The sequence below is a fragment of the Schistocerca americana genome, chromosome 2 (assembly GCF_021461395.2).
Source record: "Schistocerca americana isolate TAMUIC-IGC-003095 chromosome 2, iqSchAmer2.1, whole genome shotgun sequence".
Lineage (NCBI taxonomy): Eukaryota > Metazoa > Arthropoda > Insecta > Orthoptera > Acrididae > Schistocerca > Schistocerca americana.
In genome coordinates, this window is record NC_060120.1 from 747,979,198 (window position 1) to 747,998,642 (window position 19,445).

At 37.0% G+C, this 19,445-nt stretch overlaps 1 protein-coding gene across 5 annotated transcripts in view; it reads left to right on the forward strand.

Annotated features, from left to right (window-relative positions):
* The window catches only part of LOC124594917 (protein PALS2), a 344,549-nt gene extending 336,868 nt beyond the window's left edge, over nucleotides 1–7,681 (forward strand). For all 5 annotated transcript variants that reach the window (XM_047133405.1, XM_047133407.1, XM_047133406.1 and 2 more), the window contains 2 exons: nucleotides 5,580–5,654; nucleotides 5,773–7,681. In XM_047133405.1, the coding sequence (XP_046989361.1) occupies nucleotides 5,580–5,654; nucleotides 5,773–5,949 (252 nt within the window). In that variant the 3' untranslated portion in view covers nucleotides 5,950–7,681. The remainder of the gene's footprint in view (nucleotides 1–5,579; nucleotides 5,655–5,772) is intronic.
* Nucleotides 7,682–19,445: the final 11,764 nt, after the last annotated feature.

A 19,445-nucleotide genomic window follows, 5' to 3' on the forward strand; every position in this document is an offset into this window, starting at 1 on the left:
ACTACATGTCATATCAAAATTGCTTTCCAGAAGTGCTTTGACTATTGGAAACACTGTAGACTTCAATGTGTTACATTCAATAGGTAAAGCTTTAAAAGTAAGAAATGAAATTAATAGTGATGAATAAATAAGGAGAGTTGAGATAAACAGAAGTCTATGTATTTTTAACAAAACTTGTATAGGCTTTTCAAAATGGAAATCACAAATTCACTCATATGTGTTTGAGAAACTATGCATATTCTTCAGCTGACATAGTGCCTTGGACTTGTAGGCCTTCATCTTTTGAACATTAACACTGTCTATAATTTTACACGTCGTCTTTGTCTTTTAATAAAACTTCTGGTAAAGTAACAAAAAGATTTGACAATGTTTCCAAATCATCTTGGGTAACATGTTTCCTTATAGTATTGTGTTCCTCAATTTACCCTCCCAGAAACCATAAAAATAAACATGCCTTTAAACAATATCCAAAAACACAGTGATTACTTTTAATCAGTTATTAATTTTGAGTTAGTTAGAATATTAAAGCTGCCTCAAAAATACCCCAGAAAGTAGAGATGAGAATTTTAAGAAAAAACAGTTGCCAAAACTTAAAGATATCTTTTTAAATAGTGAAACCATAAGATTAATGTGGAGAGTAAAACAGGAAAGTTCCCCATAATAACCAAGAAAATACTGAGATTGTCATAGATGCAATCAACAAACTTTAAAATTGTGCTCACCCAATGGAAATGTTCCAAGTAAACACTCCTCATCAGTAAACACTGACATAGGCAATATAACCACCCCTCGTCAGGTAATTACTCCAAATGCAATGCATTATAAACCACAGGAAACTAAAGAGTTACTAGGCAAATGGTGAAGACAATGCAGAAACCTGGGGAAAAAGGCAGAAAAACCCAAGATTTATAATTCACCGCAAACCTCTAATTCAAATATGGGTCATGGACAAAATTCTAGACATAAGGAATAAGATATCCAGTATTTAAAAAAAAAAGGAGATAAATCCAGTCCGTATGATTTCAATGACAAGGAACAGCTCTTTGGAACAGGACATACAAAATTTAATCCTGCATAATTTACAGTAGTATAGAAACACTATGTTTATATTATGAAGAGAGATCACTGCTATCAGTTGCAGTGGGACATTAAGCAGAATCAGCGGCAATGAGCAAAAATGTGCAGTAACTACTGCATTGTTGCTGTTACTGTGAACATCAAGACTGTTGTCAGTGACATTATTTTGTCGTTGGATTTATGAAAGTGATTGAATCATGTAGGCCCAACTCTCTTTGCTGAGCATATGAAACTTTTTGGCCTCAATTTTAATTGCTTTTCAGTGTGAATATAACATACTTATTTTGTAAGTATTCAGTTGGTGCATAAGTTTATAGAGTTTTTCCATATGCTTCCTAAAACAGATCATTACACAAAACAGAGACTTTAGTCATCAATAATATATCCTCCATCACTATTTACAACAATCTGCCAATGCTGGGCAACCTTTTGATTCCATGTGAGTAGAACTCGCACAGTTTGAGCTGAAGAACTCCTCAAGCCATGTTGAAAGTGCATTTTCATCCAGAAAGGAAATTTCTTGAAAGTTGTACAATAGAGAGCGGAAAAGATGAAAATCTGAGGGGACAAGGAAGGGGGGGGGGGCGGTAGAATGAGTCCCTTACCCAACTCTTGCAGTGTTTTTGTCACTCTAACAGAGTGCAGGCAGGCAATCACTTCACGCAGTCTTTCTGGTTGTTGTACTTGGATTGCATCTGCAAGACACCTCAGCAGTGATGGTTACACCTCAGGGAAGTAATTCGAAGTACACCACACTGTCGCAGTTCCACCATATGTATAACATTATCTTTTGTGGATGCGTGTAGATATTTGTACAGGGAGTTGCTCAACCAGTCATTTATTTCCCCTATGTTAGCATATAGACACAATTTCCCATCACCAGTAAGGGTGAGCCAGTAACGTCAAAAGGATCCTCCTTAAAACAGGAAAACCATTTTCTTTTCATACTCTGTCCAATGGTATTGTCCCTGTACATGGCACAAATGTTTCTGGCTGCCTCCATTGCTGTTATTCTTCTATTGAATCCAGCAGAAGAATGTGTTGTCAATGTTCCAGTTTCTTCACTTAGCATTGCATTTTCTAACATCAACAGTTCCATTATAGTATGTAAACTCAAATAGAAACAGTGAACTACAAGTAAAAAAAATACAATCAATACATAAACCCAAAGCAACTGGAATACTGACATAAAAAATAGGCAATAAACTTATGGACCAACCTAATATTCATTTTAACCATAGAGCCTATTAGTTTGGTAGTGTTTGAACATGGTTGACCAGGAAGTAATCTAGTAACTGAATGTCGATGTTTGAATAGGATGCCATAAATTTAAATATGTTAAGTGTTTCTTTATTACATTTGATTATTAGTTGCTATTTTCCTCCAAGGAAAGATGCCCTAAAATTTATCTTCTCTGTCAGAACAGGAAGCAATGTTCTCGCTACTCAATATACACTACTGGCCATTAATATTGCTACACCACGAAGATGATGTGCTACAGACGTGAAATTTAACCGACAGGAAGATGATGCTGTGATATGCAAATGATTAGCTTTTCAGAGCATTCACACGAGGTTGGCGCCGGTGGCGACACCTACAACATGCTGACATGATGAAAGATTCCAACCAATTTCTCATACACAAACAGCAGTTGACCGGCATTACCTGGTTAAACATTGTGATGCCTCGTGTAAGGAGGAGAATGCGTACCATCATGTTTCCGACTTTGATAAAGGTCGGATTGTAGCCTATCACGATTGCGGTTTATCGTATCGTGACTTTGCTGCTCGCGTTGGTCAAGATCCAATGGCTGTTAACAGAATATGGAATTGGTGGGTTCAGGAGGGTAATACGGAATGCTGTGCTGGATCCCAACGCCCTCGTATCACCAGCAGTCGAGATGACAGACATCTTATCCGCATGGCTATAATGGATCATGCAGCCACGTCTCGATCCCTGAGTCAACAGATGGGGATGTTTGCAAGACAACAACCATCTGCATGAACAGTTCGACGACGTTTGCAGCAGCATGGGCTATCAGCTCGGAGACCATGGCTGCGGTTGCCCTTGACGCTGCATCACAGACAGGAGTGCCTGTGATGGTGTATTCAAAGACGAATGGCAAAACGTCATTTTTTTTCGGATAAATCCAGGTTCTGTTTATAGCATCATGATGGTCGCATCTGTGTTTGGCAACATCGCGGTGAATGCACATTGGAGGCGTGTATTCATCATCGCCGTGCTGGCGTATCACCCGGCGTGATGTTATGGCGTGCCGTTGGTTACATGTCTCGGTCACCTCTTGCTCGCATTGACGGCACTTTGAACAGTGACCGCTACATTTCAGATGTGTTACGACCCGTGGCGCTACCCTTCATTCGATCCCTGCTAAACCCTTCATTTCAGCAGGATAATGCATGACCGCAGGACGATTGCAGGACCTGTACGGGCCTTTCTGGATACAGAAAATGTTCAACTGCTGCTCTGGTCAGCACATTCTCCAGATCTCTCACCAGTTGGAAACGTCTAGTCAATGGTGGCCGAGCAGCTGGCTCGTCACAATACACCAGTCACTACTCTTGATGAACTGTGGTATCGTGTTGAAGCTGCATGGGCAGCTGTACCTGTACACGCCATCCAAGCTCTATTTGACTCAATGCTCAGGTGTATCAAGGCCGTTGTTATGGCCAGAGGGTTGCTCTTGGTACTGATTTCTCAGGATCTATGCACCCAAACTGCGTGAAAATGTAATCACACGTCAGTTCTAGTACAATATCTTTGTCCAATGAATACCCGTTTATCATCTGCATTTCTTCTTGGTGTAGCAATTTTAATGGCCAGTAGTGTATATCACTTATTTGACCAATATCTGTATTATCTATCATGGCACATGTATCGCCACTATTAATTTCCATTTTCATCATATTCCTGGACCATTTTGTACTCCATATGGTAAATTATTTAACATCCATGTCAACTTCCATCATTGACCAAGTATTTTAGGCTGCCCACAGACAACACCAGTAGTCTCAATAACTGGTGACTGAACATTATAAACAATTAGGATTTGTTTCACATTTCATGAAGATATATATATATATATTGCAGGATAAAGTTCTGACACTGGGTCAAAGGTCTTACACAAACTGTGACAAACCATCTTAAATGAGTGGAGAGATAGTCACTATGGGACTGAGCCAAAGTAGTTTGGGCAAGAAAAAAGATTTTCTTGATTTGTGACTGCAAAAATTCAAAACAATAGCACTTGTGCCACTATCAACATGATGGCAATTTCAAGTATGTAATGACTATTGCAAATCTTATGGCAATGTTGATTGGTGTAGTTCCAATTGATGCATAGAAATTACAGTTAAGAAGAGAGGAGTATTGCTATAGAAATGACCTCGATGTATTATCAGATAGGTTTCCATGCTCACATAGTTGAATGCCTATCATATTCTCAAACTCCTTTCCACCTATACAACTTTCACTACTTCATTGATAAGTTAACACATATTTCAGAATAATCAAATGGTGTCATCTCATTAATAGGTAAGGTCAGGTTAACTTATTTCCATTATCATTGCATGTTAAATTTTAAACAGACTGACTTGTTTGTTGTTTTTGTTGTAGATTTATCATGATTTGCTTATGGGATTAAATTTTGTGGCATGTTATACAAGTGAAATATTTTGGCTTTGATGATAATAGCTACTGAAAATTCCATACCTTTGTTCTACATAAAGATAGAAAGTGTCAATATTTGTTTTGGCCTCATATGACATCTAAAACATACGATTTTAATATTGCCAAATGTCTGCTTGTGTCTGTGTACGTGCGGATGGATAGGTGCATGTGTGTGCGAGTGTATACCTGTCCTTTTTTCCCCCTAAGGTAAGTCTTTCCGCTCCCGGGATTGGAATGACTCCTTACCCTCTCCCTTAAAACCCACATCCTTTCGTCTTTCCCTCTCCTTCCCTCTTTCCTGATGAAGCAACTGTTTGTTGCGAAAGCTTGAATTTTGTGTGTATGTTTGTGTTTGTTTGTGTGTCTATCGACCTGCCAGCACTTTTTTTTTGGTAAGTCTCATCATCTTTGTTTTTAGATACATTTTAATATTGGTTAGATATATTCTACAAACCTCTTTCTATTGTGTCAGGATCTCAGTAACTTCAAAATCAATTCCCTTTAGATCCTATTTTTATGAATGATTTGCTGCTGCAGTGAAATTTTGCTTCTGTTTGTAGCATTTACTTGATAGTGATTTATGATATTTTATCATTAATCCCCAACTTCAAAAAGGATTGAATTATGTTTTACATATAGAAATGTCTAATTGTACCTGCTTGTGGAATGAGCAGTGCTGAATAGATGTCAATGATATTGGCATGAGAGATGTGTGCAACATGCATTTTATTATTTAGCAGTATTTGTAAAGTATGGCATTTTTATTTTAAATGTTTGTTGAATATTTTTGTTTCATATTTATGTTGCATGTTCAGTTTGATCGGGCAAGTTCCATTAGGTACAGTTCTCGAAGAGCAAGAACTTTAGAATCGTTAGCTTCACTTTATGAGGTAAGTATCCCTCATGTTATTTATGTAATTTGTCTTATCCTGAGATTAATATAATTATTGTTAGCTACAGTAAAGAGTATAAAATTGTAGCTTTCTGATTGTGTTTGTTTCTTTTAAGGAAGAGGACCTGCGTCAGACTCTGGAGGAAAGTGCCCGTCTTCAAAGAACTTACGAGAAATATATTGATCTTACCATTATAAATGAAGACTTTGATGGTACATTCCGAAAGGTTATTGAAGCACTGGAAGTCCTGAGCACAGAACATCAGTGGGTACCAGTAAACTGGGTGTACTGAAGTATGAAGTATCTGTAATTTCAGAATTTCTTGTTTTCGTCTGTTTTTATTGCTCATACAAACCATTTTGATTGTTAATTTGAGCAAAGTTACACTTGACCTGTTTTAAAACAAGAAAACATTTCAAGAATGTTTGGTGCTTGTTAGCAACAGTGCTTGTGGACAAACATCCAAATGCCTGACATTGTTCAGAATGGTCTGAGAATCTCAGTACTTTAAAAGCAAGATAAGTTATTTGCAAGTGTATTGTAGGGGACGGAATATGACATGAAGTGTGTCTCTGGTTTCATTCCCTTTTTATTTTGTTCATATACTGCCACATTATTTTAAATTGAAGATATAATGTTTTTTTTTCTCCCCCCATTACACTAGTGTCTAAGGTAAGTTTTGTTTTCTGTTATTTGATGTGTGCATAAATTTGTCAGAGTTAAAAGCTGTGGTTGTGTGCACCTTCTAAAAGAAAATGGTCTTTCCATGTCACTGACATTTAACCTTTTAGTAACTCCTAAAAAAATTAAAACTATGACCTGAGCCAGGAATCCAGATATGTAAAGTTTGTTCAGTTGGTAGAAATTTGCCTGTGAAAGGTGAAAATAGATCTAGTCCTGGTCTGGTACACAGTTTTAATCTCTGTAGATAGTATCATTACGGCACATACTCCACTGCAGAGTGAAACATTCTTTAACTGTAATGTACTTACCTTGCAGTGAACAATAATGTTTACAGTTGTGATATTAAAATTGTTCTTTTGTGAAATTGCTCTTACAGCCTACTTTTTAACACTTCCTTGTTGAAAAAAAGGTGTGTCTGAGTCTGACCCATTCTTGACATGAAATTGTAGTGGCACATGTATATCTTTTGATTTCTAATCACACAAGATGTTCATGCACATTGTGTGACATTTAAGTTGCACATAAGCAAATGTGTTCATATGAAAATAAAATTATAAAGTATTCATTCATAAGATCTCTGACTATGTATTACTATATGACATGGCTTTCTGCTTGTTCACATATGTTTATCACTTATAACGAGAGTTAATAATTTCATAAAAGGGATCATTTTCCCACTAGTTTGTATCAAATTTGTGATGTGATACATGCCATCAATTGAAACATTCCATCGCTGTGATATTCATTTCTAGATTTTTTGTAAGATTAAAATGAAGTTTTTTAAGAAAAGTATAACTTGTAGTGTCTTTCATCATACTGTTGCTGCATTTTATTTTTATGCACAAAAGATGTTGCAGTGTTTTGTGTGTTGCTCATCTACTGATATTGAAAAAAATTAATAGTTTTGTTGTGTGTGTCATTGTTTTCAGATATTTTTATTTTATGATTTTGTATAGTTTGTCATTTAGAACACACACATAATCTATTACTCATCTACTTAGGTACAGTCTTTCGTTCCTTTTACCAAAAGAGAAGAGGAGTTGAGAATAGTTTGCACATTGCTATTTTTATTTGTTGAATATGTATTACTTGAAAACTGTTTGCGTCTGTAGATGTAGAAACAGTAGAAACTAACCCGTCCATGTGTTCAGGGAGAAAAATAGTATTGAAGGTAATGTATTTTATGTGCTTCATTGAAGTGATGATGTTAAGCAGCTACATGTACTGTTTTAAAATTACATTAAAAGACATGTTTTATGTAAATTATAGCAGAGCTGTATACTGCAAAAACTGTTCTTATATATATTTAAAATGTCAAATAAAAGTACTTTACATTTTTATCTACTTCTTTTTATTCCAATATAGTAGACACCCCAAAAAGATTATTTTTCCTGTTTTCTATGTGTCAATAAGAGGAGAGGAATGGTGGAATAGGCAAAGCTAATCATTAGCACTTAGTGAAGTTCTGATTTCCGTGTGTGTGCAGGGAGGAGGAGAGGGTGTGTAGCAGTGAGTGCATTCATCCTCTAATAAGGAAAACAAATGTTTATAAACTAAATTACCATGCTTCAGTTCATATCAAGTGTAGCCTTGTATCACTGAATGCCTGAACTACATGAAGAGTAGTTATCTTCATTCACTACGTGGTTAGTATTTCAGGGGCTGATGATTTTTTAGTATTAACAGAGGGACAATATGTATAGCAGGTACTTAAGTGTATGGGAAGCTCTTGCTGTTTATCAGACAAAAGGGTAGATAAAAAGAAAAGCTGCAGTGTAGTCACTGTGAGCATTCATCATTAGCAGCATCAACATTACTTTTTCTCCATGCATTAAAGGGTTACATATCCTACCATGTATTCTAATTTTTTAATTTAAACATTGTTCACTGATCTGTGCTGCTTATTTCACCAAGTGGTAGGAACAACTGAATGAGTAAAGGGAGTCGCTCACCATGCAGACATAGCGTTCTGCAGTGGATAAACCCACAACCAAGAAGATGAATAATACACATGTTATTTTGAATGCGTTTTCTTTTTACCACACACCGGTGCTTTCTCTCCTCTCTACAACATAAGTTTTCCCTGTGTTTCATTTGTAGAAACACAAGTTTATTGATACCATTGTTTATGTTAAACTTCCGGTTCCATAACCATTTAGGCAGTGGTATTATCCACATATAATACTAACCACATTGTATTTCATTAATTCTGTTTCAGCTGCTACATATATGATCAGTAAAAATAGATGTCCTGTGACTAGGGCATCCTGTTGGGTAGACCGTTCGCCGGGTGCAGTCTTTCGATTTGACGCCACTTCGGTGACTTGCATGTCGATGGGGATGAAATAATGATGATTAGGACAACACAACACCCAGTCCCTGAATGGAGAAAATCTCCGACCCAGCTTGGAATTGAACCCGGACCCTTAGGATTGACATTCTGTCACGCTGACCACTCAGCTCCTGGGGGCAGACACATGATCAGTGAAATAGTATTGTCAATAATTTTCTAATGTTTAATTGTAACTTTGGCTTTCAAGTTACAATTAAACATTAGAAAATTGATTCTGGTATTTTCAGAAGTTTTTAACTCTCACATCTAAAAAAAATTAATTAAAATCCTCAACTTCATTGTAACAACTGCTGAATTGTTGGGTGAAGAACTGATGACTCAATTGCAATTGCATTACAATGTAATACATCTCATTATCTGGTAAAAAATTTGTGTTGACTCAAAATCCACATTAACCTTGTTAATTTCAAATTGATAGTCACCCTTTTTACTTTTCAAATATGATTCATATTAGGACACATACATATTTAGAACTCTCTTCCCTGCAATGTTTTTTGATACTTCATTTAACGTAAGATGCCTCAAGCCTTACACATTCGACACATCCATCCTATTGTTTCTAATTTTGAGTAGTTATTCGTATTATGTAGAAGTTTTACCTACCATTAAGGTATATCTTGATTTGTCCATTTTGATACACCATACTTACCAGAGTAGAAATGGAATGATCGTGTGGCATAATTGGTAAAGAACCCTGTCTGGGATTGTTTGGCTGCATGATGCAAATTATTTATTTGATGCTTCTTCAACAACTTGCTCATTGATGAAGATGAAATGAAACAGGACAAAACAAACGCCCATGCTCCAAGTGAAGATAATCTCTGACCCGACCACTAATTGAACCCAGGACCTTGTGATCTAGTAGCAGTAGCACTAACCAGTAGACCCTGAGCTCCAGATATCAAAGTGTTAGACAGCTCTAAATATAAGACGAGAACACCCCCCTCCCCCTTCCCCCTCCTTCTTTAAATAACACATTCTGGATGATCAAAATTACAAACAGTTTTATCAGTATAAAGTCTCTACCTAAATAAGTTAGCATTATGCCATTTCAAAATCAAAACTCGTAAACTTGTACCATTTATTGTCTGTGTAGATTTTGATAATGATAATATAAGGGGAAATAAAATAAACGAAAGCCGGCCGCTGTGGCCGAGCGGATCTAGGCACTTCAGCCCGGAACCATGCTACTGCTACAGTCGCAGGTTCGAATGCTGCCTCGGGCATGGATGTGTGTGATGTCCTTATGTTAGTTAGGTTTAAGTAGTACTAAGTCTAGGGGACTGATGACCTCAGATGTCAAGTCCAATAGTGCTTAGAGCCATTTGAACCATTTTTTAAAATAAACGAAAGAAATATTTTACATTAATTATTATCTTCACTTCCTTATTTGCTTACTATCTAAGTCAGTTGTTGTGGTATCATTATTTTTAACTATCACCATCACCATCAGGTCTCACTATCTTCATTTGTAAGGCTACTGGCGTCTCTTCCTTCCTGACACTTCTCTCACATTGTCTCACCTTTTAAGTCATTAAAAGCATTGTATATGCAGCACTTTTTGAATCATTTTATGATAGATTCACTTGAGATTTTGTCCCAGGCAGTAACGATCCACTGGCCCAGCATGAATATGGAGGGTTACTGTAACTTCTTGCCTGGACAGAGGGCATGGCGTCCTTGAGGAAGCTGTTCATTATAAAGCTGTTGTAGTTGAGCCTAAAGGGCTGTGCATAACAGAATCCATTACTTGAAGTGGTGAGGTAATGCTGCCAGAATTATCATCAGGTTGTGTTGTTCTTTTTACTATCAGATCCTTAACTTCCTCGGTGAGGCATCCCCTGAAAGAGTCCAGCACCACATTTTCCTTTTCGTAAGCAAATAACCTGGTATTCTATTCCAAACAACCTTCAATCAGTCTAGCTTCAGGTCATTTGTTATCCACCCCTTGTCATGCATCTGAAGAGAAGTCCTCCTGGCAGTTTTTCTTTTAGTAGGGTTTTCGTTTTCAGAGAGGATGATGGATGGGAAAAAGTTAACAAAGGATGAATAGTTGATCAGAAATTTAATTATTTCCTAAAAATATCTGTATAACAAAATGTATCTACTTTTCCTGTACAGTGGATCAGGAACACTGCAGTGAAAACCAAGAGAGAGAGACCAAAATTTGAGATCAAAGTACCTTGTGCCTAGAAGAATTCTGGTTTTATACACCAGTGTAGCACTTCATGTGTGTTTAGCACAAAAAACTGTACTAAAAGTGACGTGTCTTGGGAACTTTACTCTAATTTGATGTATCACTAAACCTGTATATTTTTGTAATATGCAACTGCAAATACAAAAACCACCAAATATGCTGTGTTAGCTTCATAAACACTGAAATCAACATGGTGACTGCTCAGTTTGCTTCTGTTCACAGCACAGGACACATCAGTGAGGTGTCACACACTGAATAAAGGGTGTAATAGAATTACATTTTATAAATTTGGGATATTGTAGAGAAGGAAATTTTCGAAGTTTTGATGTAACTGCAAATGTAGAAGAAATTTCCAACAGCCAGTACTGGGCTGTTGAAAATACATGCATTACCTGTATTAAAATGTAAAAGGTGAGTTTCTCAGGGAACATTTTCAGCTGAAATTCTTGGACATCACCTTATTAAACACCATGTATTATCAGATCACTTGAATGGTGCATAGTATCTGAACTTTCTGGACACTGCTTACCTGAACTTCTGATGGATGTTCCCATGCAAATGTTCACTAGTTTGTGGTTTCTGAAGGATGGTGCTCCAGTGCACTTTGATTATCGGGCCAGGGCATATTTCACAGACAACTGCAGGCAGAGAGCAATTGGAAGGGGATGCCAAGCCCTTGGCCTGTGCACTGTCCTGATCTCCCCCCCCTCTTGAATTCTTCATCTGGTGTTATAAAGAGTTCTGTATGTACTCAACATCAGTAGGAAGAGTGCCTGAGCTTATTGAGCACATCTTTACAGTATTCGATACCATCAGAGAGAAGTGTGAAACCTTGCACAGAACAAGAGAAAAGATGGTTCATCATTGCACATTATGTAATGAAACAATGGAAAAACGAGGATGGAATGTAACGGTATTACGAGAAGGTTAGATGCTACTCATCATATAGCGGAGATGCTCAGGGTAAGGATGGGGGATGGTAAAGCATTGCTGCGGGAGCATGCAGGTACAAGGTGGAGAGAGGGTGGGCAGCTGGGTGCAGTCGATATATTAGATGGAGGGTGGGGGAGGGGAGGGGGGGGGGGGGGGGTAGCGGAAAAGGAGAGAAGTGGTGGAATAGAGGGCTGTGAAGTACTGGAATGGGAACAGGGAGGAGCTAGATGGGTAAGGACAGTGAATAACGAATGAAGTTTGAGGCCTGGAGGTTTAGGAAATATAGGATATATTGCAGGTAGAGTTCGCACCTGCCCAATTCAGAAAAGATGGTATTGGTGGGAAGGATCCAGGTGCCACAGGGTGTGGAACAGTCACTGAAATGACTTCAAAGTATGCAGTTTGAGTGATAAACCACATTAAATATCTTTCTGAAATGAGTCAGTCGTAGAAAAGTTTGTTTTTCTGAAGTGTCAAGAAATGCTAAATCAGCATGTGAAACCTTTAATCCAAAAAGAACTTAATTTAATGCAGTGAGATAGTTGTAACCAAGACTTGGGGGGACTACTAGCAGTTTTGCAAATTTCTTACTGTGTTGTCAAAAAGGCACGGATCAAATACTATGCACAAAAATTAAAGCAATGTCAATGTGAAGTACTAGTTGTCATGAAATGAATAAAATCCAAAAGGCAAATGTATTTCAACTCCTTGATAATTAGAGCCTGGATTTTTATGTAATATCAACATGCAAAATGTATATACATTTATATAAGGAAAATTGTTGAAATATGTAAGAAAATATGTAACTGCACAAAAATATTTAATAAGACATTTAACATAAAACAATTTTATTTGAAGTACATTCCTGCATTACATCATAGCTTACTGTGTTATCTTAATATGCACTTAAAATTACCAGAAATATGAAAAGTTCATTAAGAAGGTACATTTTACATTGTTGTTGTTGTGGCCTTCAGTCCGAAGACTGGTTTGATGCAACTCTCCAAGCTAGTCTATCCTGTGCTAGCCTCTTCATCTCCGAACAATTACTGCAACCTACATCCATTTGAATCTGCTTCCTGAGTTCAAGCATTGGTCCCCTTTCAAATTTTTGCCTCCCAAAATTTCTTTCCATACCAAATTGATGGTTTCTTGATGTCTCAGGATATGCCCTATCGACCAATCCCTTCTTTTTGTAAGCTTGTGCCAGAAATTTCTTTTCTTCCCAATTCTATTCAGTACCTCCTCATTACAGGATCAGTACTTCATTTTTATTGTGTAGTCTATACTGAACTAATAAATGAAGATCATTTACAATCACATCTGTGTACTAAAACCGCCTTCCTCACTGTACTATGATACTGTACCTTACCTTTAGTTCTGAAACACAATGAACAGCCAGGTACAGTACCTCTCCAAATTCCCTGCAGTCACTGAATTTTGCTGATTAGAAGAAATGTTTTGTCAGAGGAAAATGATGTCTTCAAATCACAAGAAATTGATGTTGCAAATTTGGGAAATGAAGCATTCCTGGAGATGTGTTCACTGAAGCATTTTCTGTTCCCACACTGAGGATGGTCAATATCACTCCTAATGTTGATTTTAGGTTCAGTACTGAAATAGAAGAGTCTCTTGGAAATTAATCAATCACAGATTACACAGTTTCAAAATGTTCATTATGAAACTGACAGCTACAACCTATGTATCCCACCTTGTTTGGACAAGCTCAGGTGGCAACGCTACTTTTGGCAGCAGTTCTCTAAGAATGGAGCATGGTTTGGGGCTTTGTCAAACACTTTCTTGGTGTATGGAATCATTTTATTTACTTCTGGATAACTGCCACACACACCTCAGTGATATGTTCGGTGCATTGGGAAAACAAGTGAAGTGGATCAAATGAGGATAGAATACATCTTAGGGCAGTTGCTACTTTCAGCATGGTGACTGCACCATCTGAATACATAACAAGAACTTGTTCTTCTTGAATTCCCTCAGGCCACAGCATAGATTGTAACTCATAAAACTAACTACTGTCAAGTGATTTGTGCTTTCCAATATTTTGCAGGAAATCAATAATGGCTTTGATGGTTCTTCTCCATTGAGTTTTCAACAATGAGATTGCCAATGAAACATCCAGCTACATCCCTTGTTTCATCAACCAATATTGATATGTGGTGGTTAAATAGTGCTGCATATTTTTTCCTTATTATCAGTTCATCAGGAATGTGTTGGCCACAGTACTTTTGTTGAAATGCGAGATATACACACTCTTTAAGTTTGTACCATAGAGTATTCCGCTGGCAGTCGGTTATCATGTGCCAATGTGCTACAGCACATGATAAATATCTCACTAAAATTATGCCCTTTCTCTTTGAATACAAGTCAGAATGCACACTAAATAACACTGTTTCTCTTTAAATGCAAGCCAGAATACATACTAAAACTAGGAAATTTCTCTTTGAATGCATGCTGCTACACAAATAAAATGGACGAAAATGATCACTGAAAGAAGGGACACAGCTGTCTGTTTTCAATTGTTCATGCTCTGAATCACATCATCTATTCCAGCACTATGAGTGCTACATTGCCCACAGCACCAGGTCAATATTTTTCTTTGAAAGTGCTTGTAATACACTGTGCAAGTGTAGAGTATGAGGATTTTTTTAGGGGTAGGTGATGTAATGGGGATGCAGCCAAATGGTTAAGTGCACTGATTGACAGTTCATCGGCTCTGATTCGATTCCCATTCCTACCATGATTTTCTTAAGATTTATTTTATGCCTCATAATGTTAAACAATGCATTACAAAATTTAAATATATTTAAACAATTCAATTTATGTATGTAGAATTAATATATTAAATTTAGTTATGATTACTACCCTTGCAAGTCAGAAGACTATAGATGATGGTAAATAAGAGTGAGTGTACAAAGAAATTGAATATGAAAGTGTCTTCTGGAGATGGTATGCTACACAGGCCTTTTTCCAGCACCACCTTGAAGGAGAAAGTGAGATGTAAAGGGTTAGGTAGATCGACTACAAATGTAAATCTAACAATAGGAGGCTGTGGCATGAGGCTCAGTAGTTTGGCTCAAAGTATGTGAGGAGAAGCATGTATATATCCCTTTCAAGTTCCTTGAATGTTTCACCTGAGTGAGCAATAGGAAAAGGGGGATTCTGAGCAGAGTTCACATATAGGCATGGTAGCCCAATGGTGAAACATACTGACTGGCAAGTTGTGGGCATAGCTTTGATTACCACTGCTGCCATAATTTTTTTTATTCTGATAATGTTAAACAATCAGTTAAAAAAATTAAATATATTTAAACAGTTCAATTAATACACACCAAATTATTATATTCAATTTAGTTATGATTAGTACCTCTGTAAGTCCAAAGGGTTTAGGCCACCATATTGTAGCACATTGGTAAAATTTTGCACAAGCTGCCACTGGAATGTTCTCAGGAACCGTAGCACAGCACATACAACAGGAAAACTAGTTTTTCGAATTTGGAGTCATTTGCGTCTGTGACAATAACATTTGCTTCTTAGGCAATTGCACTGCTTTATTCTTTGTGTGCACATGATACTGAGTCAAATGCTTTGCGGAAATCATAAAAGACTGCCTTGATCCAAAACTATCAGTATGCCATGTGAGAAAAGTGCGAGTTTTGTTTCAAATGACTGATGTTTTCTTAAACCGTGCTGGTTGACATGGAGGAGATCACTCTATTTGAGCTCACAGTATGTTCTAAGATTGTACAACAAATTTATTATAGGATATTAGATGGTAGTTTTCTCAATCACTTCTACCACCCTCCTTGTAAACAGATATGACCTATCCTTTCTTCAAACTACTGGGCACAGTTTTTTGTTTGAGAGATCTACCATAGATTTTATTTAAAAGAAGACTTAACTCAGCTGCAAATTCAATATAGCACCTGATAGGGATTCCAGTTGGCCCTGGAGATTTGTTCAATTTTAATAATTTCAACTGTTTCCTAACACTACTGACTCAAATATCTATCTCACTTATCTTTTCAGTGGCACAAGAATTAAATTGGGGCTGTTCTCCTGGGTTTTCCTTTGTAAAACAGAAAAAAGAGTTAAGCTTTTCTGCTTATGTTTTCCTACCCTCAATTTCAGTTCCTACCTCATCCATGAGTGACTGGACACTAACTTTGGTGCCACAAACAGCATTTACTACATATGGCCAGAATTTCTTTGGATTGTGTGAAAGATCATTTGACAAAATTCTCCTACGGTACTAACTGAAGGCTTCATGCACTGTTTGCTTGACAGCCAAACATGTTTCAGTCAGGATCTCTTTATTAATAGCCCTATGCTTTTTTATGCCTATTATACAGTTGTCTCTGTTTCTTTAGAAGGTTCTTTAAGGTGATGATGGAGAGTCCATCTCATTATGAATTGTTCTGCTAGGTACACATCTATTCAGTGCATGGCCATCTATTGTTTTAAACTTGAGCCCTAGGTCCTCCACATACTTTTGCCCTGAGCTAAAAGTTTCAAGTTTCTCACTGAAATATGACACTATTGCTTTTTTATGTAGGTTATTGAACAAATATGTCTTTCTATTTGTTTTAGTTGCCCTTTGTACTTTGGTAATCATTGTTGCCTTAATTGTGTCATGGTCACTGTTACCAGTTTTGATGAGGACATCCTCAAAGAAGTCAGGTCTGTTTGCTGCCATTAGATCTAAAATATTTTCATCATGAGTGGAGTTCTGAACCGTTTGCTCTAGGTAGTTTTCAGAGAGGGCATTTAGTAATGTTTCACAAGATGTCTTGTCACACTAGCCACTAACAAAACTGTTGTTTTCCCAATTGATTGCTGGGTGATTAAAATCTCCTCTGATTATTACGGTATGACTGGGGAACTTAAGTATAAGTGAACTGAGATTACATCTAAGGTTTTCGGATATCAGGAGTTGGGTCTGATGGTTGATAGAAGGATCCAATTACAATTTTTACTCCACACAAAGACAACTTTCTCGTGATGTGACCAACACTGTCGTGAGGTAGTGCATCCAGACCGAGGGAACATTCTTATGCAACTCTAGAAAACAGACAGATACATAAAATCAGAAAATTAGCACTACGTATGAAGTTTTTGATACATAAAAATTGTTATCACTTTCTGGAGCGGCAGCTTTTATAATAAAGAAAAATCTTCCAACATAACAATGGGCACTAAGCAACATAATTACATACGTACAAAAAAACATGAATATCAGGAAAATCTTACGTGAATAATTTGTTGTCTTGTCAATATGCCTCGAACATAAACATTGAAATAAAATATACAATGCACTGACCTCTGCTGTGGCACCAGTTGCCAACAGCAAAGCAAAACAATGAATAAAGTCTGTCAAATAAATAGGTATCGTACACTGAGATACATTACGATCATTTATGGTAAATCTAGTGCTATTTACATTCTGCACAAATGACAGAAGCAATGAAAAAATGTGTGCCTCTGATGTGAACATATGATGCTGAAGTTCGATCAAATTGAACTTTGCGTAAACACTCTGAGTGTATTAAGCTATGACTGGTGTGCTATAATTCATCAGAATGCCTTGATCCACAAACTGTTCCTTGCAATGTCCTTAGGGAACCTACATATCATAAACATAGAAGTTTGAAGCCAGTGAGCATAAACATCAAAATAAATAGTCTGTACTGAAACCAAAAGTATAATTTTAGCTAAAGTGTTTAGCTAAAATAATAACTGCAAACTTTCCATTTCTGTTGGTGCATCCTTCAGCAACAACTAACCATTTTTACACTAATTTACATTTATATTTCAATGAATAACTCTACAACACACACAAGTCAATGTTTTGGTCTTCACAATATGGCCGAGTATATAAGTCAGTGCCTTCGCATTTACAGCATTAGGGCATCTCCAAAGATTCTAACCTCCTTGCTCTTTACCACATGCAATAATGGCTACTACAATGTGTTAAATGTAAGCTGGCTGATACAAGAAGGGGGAGAGTGGGTTCGATGAGTGGAGGAAGCAACTGGCCCCCAGCTCAATGACTGCCATGGCATGCGGAGCCGTGGGGAGGGGGGAACAGGCCCCAAGCCCTCCCTGCTTCCTGCAGTGTATATACCTTTTTTTTAGCTTTACCTGTGGTTCATGTTTCCACAAAAGCAGTCATGCAAGGAGCTGCAGATCACTTAAACGTTGTTCATAATCAAAAACTGAAATTGCCCTATGTATTGTCATGTTCAATAAAGATCCTAACTGCAACAAGTATGTACACTTATTACCAGGAAAAGGAACAGTATGACACAGAATGAAGTACAACACAGTAACAATGACTACTGTACATAGTACTGTCAGCTAGATAACATTGGCTGCAGTCATAAACAAATGAAGAGTGGAAATTGCAAACATTCTAAGTGCCAAACACATACCACTGTCAGCTAGATAGCATTGGCTGCAGCCATAAACAAATGAAGAGTGGAAATGACAAGCACCCTAAGTGCCAAACCTCACATTTGCAGAAGACTCAAGAAACAATGTGTGTCTTCTCATACCTAACTTATTTGTATTCAAAAACTTGAGAACAAATTCTGATACCACAGAATTTTGCTGTTTACCACATGACTGCAAGAAATAATGAGATGCGGTTCTAAGTGCCCATACTAAAATTTTCATTTGAAATTCCATTAACACTGGAGCACTACATTTTATTTAAGATAATGCTCATGTGGAAATACAGCAGTAATATTTTAACTAGTAGATCTGTAGTCATCAAAAACTATTTCTTGTATCTTGTAAATATTTTACAAGAAAATAACAAAATTAAATTCAAGAAAAAGTCTCTTGGCATTAACTTCTTTTTCTTACACAACATCATTCTTAGGATCAGATGTTGCAAATTTTACTGTAAGACTTCCTACACTGTTGAGGAATAAATGGCAACGTCATCAGCAGGTCTTTCAGATAAAGTATGGCAATGCATAGATCAACCATAACTTTTTCTCTTTTGAATGCACTGACATTTTCTACATTGAAATATTTCCATTCTTTTATTTTGTTATACAAAGTTTTGATAGCTATTTGAGATGGATGAGTGTGAGATGCCATGATGATACTCCATTTGGAGATCTTACACACCTGCATTGACAACAATGTTTCAATAGCATATTTAAAATCAAATAAGTCACTTGTAAGCATTGACATTACACGGAATAGGTTAATAGCTTTATCTTACTCATCAATTGTGTGTATAAATGTATGAGAACTAAGACTTCGACTCATGCACTTTGAATTCCAGGGGACAGTATTCTACGGCACAAGGACCATGTGCCATTTCGTAGTGAATGTTTGTAACATTTTCTCCATTAATTGGCACTTGGAACAAGTCTAGGGACATGTAACAGAGTATCAAGGACATAACAGCTCTAAAATGCACTTTGTGAAAAAAATGGCACATAGGATGTTAGACATTTACACTCTTCAAATGTCTACTGTCTGAAGCCTTCAGATGTCTACCGACTTCTACCAGTTCAGGAATACACAGTTGACTGGACAACTTAAGGTTAACACACTGTACAATGCTACCTGTGGCTCATGCTTCCACAAA